The sequence below is a fragment of the Sinocyclocheilus grahami genome, unplaced genomic scaffold (genome assembly GCF_001515645.1).
Source record: "Sinocyclocheilus grahami isolate Dianchi unplaced genomic scaffold, SAMN03320097.WGS_v1.1 scaffold372.1, whole genome shotgun sequence".
In the NCBI taxonomy this organism is placed as follows: Eukaryota; Metazoa; Chordata; class Actinopteri; order Cypriniformes; family Cyprinidae; genus Sinocyclocheilus; species Sinocyclocheilus grahami.
The window spans coordinates 232510-240299 of NW_015505551.1; the positions used below are offsets into that span (position 1 = coordinate 232510).

At 37.0% G+C, this 7790-nt stretch overlaps 1 protein-coding gene across 1 annotated transcript in view; it reads right to left on the bottom strand.

The window, feature by feature from the left end:
* Positions 1–7790, bottom strand: part of LOC107549434 (NEDD4 family-interacting protein 2-like) — a 32303-nt gene that overhangs the window by 16726 nt on the left and 7787 nt on the right. The window contains exon 2 of the mRNA XM_016230499.1: positions 2530–2692. Within this exon, the coding sequence (XP_016085985.1) occupies positions 2530–2692 (163 nt within the window). The remainder of the gene's footprint in view (positions 1–2529; positions 2693–7790) is intronic.

Below are 7790 nucleotides of genomic sequence, written 5' to 3' on the forward strand. Positions count from 1 at the left end.
CTCTTTATGTTCTGTATTATTCAACAAAGACAAGCTATAAATCATTGTATAGTATGATCAACACAATATTATATAGATTAAACATAAATGTTCTTTTCTGTAGGCCAGGCCTATATGTTACGATGAAATTAGGTGATGCATTAATTGATATGAATGTCATTTTTATTTAACAACTACAATCACAGTACATTGACTGATTTTTTGAACTTCCAACCTAATAATTATGTTTAAATAAGCCTGGTGTAAACATTAATATGAAAGTCAGTAACAAATCACACAAATTAAAGTAGATTGCAGAAATATAAAAACAAATCTGTTGCTTTACCACACTACTTTAGATAATTCAAAGTCACTGTAATAAACATATGTAAACATGTGGACTGCACTTTTTAAACACTGTCTGTTAACTTCAGACCAGTGGTTCTCAAACTTTTCTTGTCACTTCCCCCTTTAAACCTATAAAAAAAATCTGCCCCCCTTTCCCGAATCCCACCTCAGACTACCAAATAATTTCACTAAACATTATGAAAAATGTATGCTTTTTTTTATTTAAAAAACCTACAGGGAAAAAAAACACCTGCATCACTTGAAACATTGAAAAATAGCATAGAGAGAATAACTTATTATTCTCTCTCTGTTATTTATTTATTTTTTGTGGGTTTCATGCTGTCCACTAAGGCATAGGACACACACAGGATTTTCTCCTCACCAACGACATTAAACACTGTGTCTACACCGGATGCGAGCGGCAAAATACAGTAGAACCATTATAATCAGTCACGCTGTGTACACTGGATGCGGCGTGACATTAAACTGATGCCTTGTTCTATTTATGACGTACTGACACAAAGTTAAAATGATTTGCAACGGTCGCTTTGTTGCGTCAGTGTAGAGCTGTTGCGGCGCGACGCACAACTGTAGTGTATAGACACAGTGAGTGAAGCCGAGAGCAAGATATGCCTCGTCATATTTTATGCATTTAACTTTTGACTGACCAGCAGCTGCCTGGGTCTGTGCGACTTCATCTATGGCTTTTCTCTTCCCTTTCACAAACCGATCCATCTCCCATTCTAAGTTACGTCCTTTGGCTGTTTACTTATTTCTTTTCTTTTTCTGCTGATGGCCCGCGCTCGACTTGAAGCAGCGCTGCTAAGACCGATCGATTCAGCCCTACTAGCAACCACACAACAATGCAGTAATTTAAATTTATAATTTTAGTCTTAAGTGCTGCCACTTGGATCGATAAGTTTTTTGGTAACACTTTACAATAAGGTTCATTAGTTAACATTAAGAATGAACAATACTTCTACAGCATTTATTTATCTTACTTAATTTCAACATTTATTAATGCATTATTAAAATCAAAGGTTGTGCTGGTCAACATTAGTTAATGCACTGTGAATTAACAAACTAATAATGAACTGTATTTTCATTAACATTACCAAAGATTAATAAATACTGTAATAAATGTACTGTTCAAGCTTTGCCCATGTTAGTTAATACATTAACTAATGGAACCTTATTGTAAAGTGTTACCGTTTTTTTTTTTTTTTTTACATTTTAGAAAAATAAAATATGCGCACCAAGGCAACAGTAATGTTGTGAAATATTATTTAAACAAATAAATAAATAACTTTCAACTTTAATATATGTTAAAATGTAATTTATTTCTAATGCTAACCAAAGGATGGCAGGAAAAAAAATGTATGCTGCATTAATTGCATAAAATACTTTTAACACGTCAAACTGAAGAAAAACATTTTTAATAAATTAATCGCACAATTAACGTGTTAATTTTGACTGACAACCCTAATGTTTTCAGATTACATTTTCTTTACAGCATCATGGGTAAAGTAGTTTTTTCACCAGGGATTTCCCTGTCAAACACGATTATTTAAAATATCAGTTGAAATAATGCAAATTGATGGCTTCAACAAAACCACATTACTGTCGATTAACAACAATGATGTCATTATAATTAGAGCCCGACCGATATATAGTTTTGCCGATATTATCGGCCGATATGAGCCTGTCACCGATATATCGTATCGGCGAATATGCAGCCCATATGAAATTTTTTTTTGCAGAACATATAATGCAGATAAAATGCTTGAAATGGTGTAATTACTTAGTTTGTCCAGCAGATCTGATCTAGCGATCCCGGGGGGCTACCGACGCGTGGAGGGTGGCGTTCGAGGGCTCCTCGAGCTGATGGGATCCCCCGAATTTGGTGGAGATCCGCCGGCACGTTCGTGAGATAGTGACACCAGTCAACACTTTCCCTTCAGTAAGGAGGTTTCTTGTTCAGGCAGCATTCAAGCGTCGTCTTATTCGACCATAAGTGCCCTGCGAAGTGGACTTCACTTGATATTCCACCATGATTCCAGTTCCAAGGGAACGTACACGTTACATTCAACTCGGTCCCAAAAAACCCATATCGGTCGGGCTCTAGTTATAATATTGCCATACAGTATCTAGTAGATTCCTGCTCTAACTCTGGAAATAATAACTTTATCCAGGTGTCTGTACCTGGTGCAGCTGTTGCTCCAAGCACCACGCTGGTATAAGGAGGAGGCGGAGCTTCCGCATCCATTGCGGGGTTGCTGATGCCTACGACAGCGGCAGCGGCCTGGGAGGATGTGGACGGCTCGGCACCTGCGGCCCCTTCAGAGGGCTCGTCCTCATTGTGCAACTGAGGAAAGACAAAAACACATTTTCAGACTGAAGAAACGTGACTCTAAGTGTTGTTTAATTTAAGACAAATCTGACAAAATCTTGTGTCTTGCGTTGGCTGAATTGACACTGTGATGTACTCAATGAAGGGAGGATACAGGATATCATCTAACACTGCAGGGAACATGTCAACAACTTGAGTCAACAACTTGGGTCAACAACTTGGGTCTCTTGGGTCGCGTAACCTTACTGTCCTCACCCTACAATGAACAAAACAATCTGTAAAGCTAAACTTCAAGGAGGAGGTGTTGAAATGAGGTACTGAATAAAACATTTAGTGTCAAAAAGGAGGCTTAAATCTTAATCTGCACAACGTGACCTGAAAACGTCTTCTGAGAATTGAGGCCTCATGGTAATATGACAGTTCAAGATTGCAGGGGACACATTTGGCACATCAGAGTGCAGTAGGATGCACAGCTGTCTGCCAACAAAGTTAGCTAACAGTGAGATTCACACAGTAACAGGAGAGCGATGGTAATGCAAACCACAAGACTGAGGCACAAGGCTGTCCCTTCAGCTGCACCTGTTTGATGCGTCGTTGGAAAGCAATCACACAAACAGATATGGGGTATTCAACCTGGTGAAATTAGTCTGTTTCACATTTTGGCAGTTAGTAGTAATTTAGGTGACTTACGGTGTGTTCACAGTTCACACTTGTAGTTTGGTTCGGACCAAAAAGGAAAATTATAGATTTGGTCCTGGTTAGGCCTGTCGCAATAATCAATATATCCACTTATCGCGCAACATATGTACATGACCGCAATCATTTTTGGTGACGCAATATATTGCCAATTATATTTACTTAAAAATGTATGTCACGTTTTGTACATTCCACTTGCGCCTGTGTCTATTGCAGCTTCTCGTACATAATGCGGTGTAGTCATGAGGTGCTAGTTCAAATTTTAAAAAATGCTTCTACAAAAAAAAAAGTTTCATCTGCATATATGATCTTGTTTAGGGATCTGTGCCTTTGTGCATACGGACATCTGACTGCTAAGTAGTGATTGTGTTTTTCAGCAATAGTGTGCACCCTTCATTTACAGAGAAAAGAAGGTCAGGGAAAAATCTGTAGATGGAGAAATATCCATACAAGTTCTTTGTGCATTTTTCTTTTTTTCTACTTGTTACTTTGCACTTTTAGTTAGAAAATGTTTATTTACTATTTATTCAGGTTTTTTAAGGTATCTAATATTTTGATACTTAATTTCCATGATCTAAATATTCTTAAAAATGTAAAGTTTGTTGTCATTTGGAAGTGTGTAGGCCTTCTTGCATTATTATGCTGTTACATTATGATTATATATTCAGTGGCATAAAATGGTCTTTAAAATGACAATAATATCGCTTATCGCAATTATTTCTGGCGCAATATATCGCACAATAAAAAGTTGATATCATGACAGGCCTAGTCCTGGTCGGCTTAGCGTTCACATTGGCATTTTTGACAGCGAACCTAAAGACACCGAACCTAAAGGCATAGTGATACGTTCACAATCTGATTGGTCGACTTGAATGATGTATATATCGTGACAGAACTCACCGAACACCCCAAACAAAAGGTGCATTGACTTAAAGCGGCGCTGCGGGGGTATGATATCAAAGCACCCATTAAAGCACGATCGGTCTGCTCAACGCCGCTTTAAGTCGAACACCTAATGCCGTCTGCTGGACTAAGCGCGCTCATTCTTGCGTGTACATATAATTTTATTTTCACCACCTGCAAACTCACAAGGGGCTCATAAAATGCACTTTACCTCATCGTTGCTCCACATTTGCCCTCTGCTCATTTTGTTTAGGTTACACTGTGTCGTCAAATCATTTCGCATAGCGTCGCTTCTTGTCATTACTTCCTGTTTTTGGTTTATTTAGAAGTATTTGGTCCGTGTTGTGTTCATATATCATTCGAACTGCACCAGAGTTGGTTTGGAAGCAGACCGAGACCCATATTTTCAGCGGTCTCGGTCCGCTTGTTTGGTGCGCACCAGGGTTCGGATAGCAGCATTCACACATGCTCAAACGAACAGCACTAACAGAGCAATCGCACCAGGGTTCGTTTTAATCGAACCAAACATGACAAGTGTGAACGCACCCTTACAGGGACAATCCTCATAGTAGTTTTGTCACAAAACCAAAACTTCTGTTCTGTAGTTCACACCAATGCTACATTACCTCATTAAAACTGTAATAATATAGCCTTAAGAAAATATAACACGAATTAACAAAATACTTTAATAATTTAACTATAAATATTAATAAATGCCTGAAATATTATCATAAAATTGAAAGGGACAGCTCTGAATTCAAACTTATTAAACATATTATTTATGAAATTATCGTTATTGAAGTGACTCAGGGTAAACCAATGGCATGGGTTTGTGATTTTTATGTACTGGCTTCAATAATTAAAGTCTAACAAAAATGAAATGAGAAACCTATGTAATATTCCTTTAAATAAACAGGAAGGTTTCTCAGACTTTTAACAGAAAAATATTTTTTAAAAATTAAACCGTAAACGTTAACAAATGCCTGAAATTTCCCATCAAATTAAACTTCACAGCTTTTATTTAAAATAAAAAAAAATGTAATTATTATTTATTTATAACAGGCCATGAGCTTTTTTCAAACAGCAATTTATTAAAAAATAAATTAGTAAACATTAAACATTAACAAATGACTGGCATTTACCATCAAATTGAATCTCACAGTTCTAAATTATTATTATTATTATTATTTTATTATTTATTTATAAAAACATTATTGAACACTTATCATAGTGACTCGGGAGTACTCAAAAATCTATTGGACACATGCTGCTAATAAATAATACGTATGGTAAATGCAGAAAATAAATATTACTTGTTTACATCTCATGGACTATCCTACAAGACTGAACCAAAAAAAAAACCCTGAAAAAGCTACTATAACGATAAATAACGGATTGCTATTTGGAAGGATCAAGCCATGACAATCTTTCACAACGCCATGCCACCTGATAATATGTGAGGCCTCCTGACAGGGCTGAGAGCCACAGAAGTCTTTGCATAGGTCAACGCTCTAAGATTCAACTCTCTATTTCTACAAAATGGCGAATAGAAACGGGATTCGAGATCCAGTGAGGGGATGAAGTTCACATGAGAATGATTACACTGTGAAGCCACATCAAGGACAGCGAGATTGCCAATGGTCAATCGGGTTCCCACTTTGCACTGAGGACAACCAACTGGCCAGGGACAAAGCAATTATCTCCAGTGGTTTGCAATGGACTGTTAAAAGCATCATAATGGAGATAAATTGTACATCTTATCTGTGTTATGATTAAGACTGCACAGAATCCCTTTCCCGAAAACTTTAAAAAAGGTTGACTTGATGTCACTTGAGTTCCCCAGTAGGGCTGTCGCTGTGAAGGAATTTCCCTTGCGTTAATTTTGAGTGGCTCAATAGCGCAGTATGCGGTATTATCTCCATATATATATAGGTTAGAGCCCGACCGATATGGGTTTTTTGGGGCCGATACCGATATTAGGGAGTAATAAAAAAAGGCAGATATCGATATATCGGCCGATATTCTTTGTGTATATTATAGTACAGTACCAGTCAAAAGTTTGGACACTTTCCCATTCGTGTGTCCGAACATTTGACTGGTACTATATCCACCTTTTTCTTGTCGTAAAAATGAAACATCTCATCTGCGTCCACTCCGTCCAGCTATTTTTAGCTGAGCAAAACAGTTCGTTTTGCTGCTTGATATTGAAAGTTGGTGTGTCTTATCATATTATTTTAATGTATTATCTTAATTATGAACACACTGGTTTGTAGTGCAAACAGTTTTACCGTTTACTGCACGTTGTTATTCTCCTCGTTATTTACCTATAGCGGCTAATGAACCGGAAGTCTCACCCATAGGCTTACTTCCGCGTTGAAGAAAAAGGTGGATATAGAATACAGTATATACATGAACAGAATATATATACACAAACATTTTTTTGCAATGATCACTCAAATGTGGTGATCAAACACTTATAATGGTGACAGAGATATGTAAGGGCATTTAACAATTTAACAATAAACTTGCGATGAGTGCGATGCACAAAGTAATGGGGTGTTAGTTGTAACACACGTGGTTTGAATATTTATTTTACCATAGTAACATTTAAATTCTGGCTTAAGTAGATTTGTTATCTCAGTTTTTATTATTCATTTAAAATTAGACAAATCTGCTATTATTTTAATCTCCAATCTGTTATTTATCAGTTCAGATAGTTTTTTAATGCTTTGATTACTAGCAGAAGACACTAACCAGTTTTAAATTCCAGTTGCACAGATGGGGCACGTTGTAACACTGTGTTACAATATGCCATTCTATGACATTAGCTATGCAATTTACACTATTTACTTTCGTTTTAATGAGAAACAGGTGAATAAAGACTGACAGTCAATGTTTAGAAATTATAAATTATTATTTCAAGACATGTAAAGCATTTTTGGCACTTACAATGCGCTTCGTGCTCATAGACGGTCAACCCTCTACATTGCGAGTAAATCACTCGCATATGCGACTAAATCTTCACTCTGGGCGACTAAATGATGTCTAATATCAGCCAATGGCTAATCAATTCTCAGATTTTACTCGCCAGTGTGTGAGTTGGAGGCTGAGTATATGATTAGCACAGATATATTTTCACTCACAGATTTTCACTCACAGAACACTCTGACTGAGCGCTTCAGAGTTTCACTCTCCGTCAAGCGATCTGTGATATTTTTCAGTTCATTTGAATGGATGCGCAGCGCACCTGTGTTTGTGTATTTGTTGTAACATAAACTCTAGTGTGAAGAGTGAGAGTCTTACATAACATGCAGAATCGATGCGCTACATGTAAACTATATACTTTGTTGTATTTTCCTGTAAAAATAATGGAGTTACTTTGGAATTCTTCAGCTTTTAAGAACTGCCGGGTTTTCCTGTAGTAGGCGGAACTTATGCACAAACGGCAATCTCATTGGCTGGTGCTCACCTATTATCGTCCCTGTTTTGATTTCAGCAAATCAGTTCGAGCAAA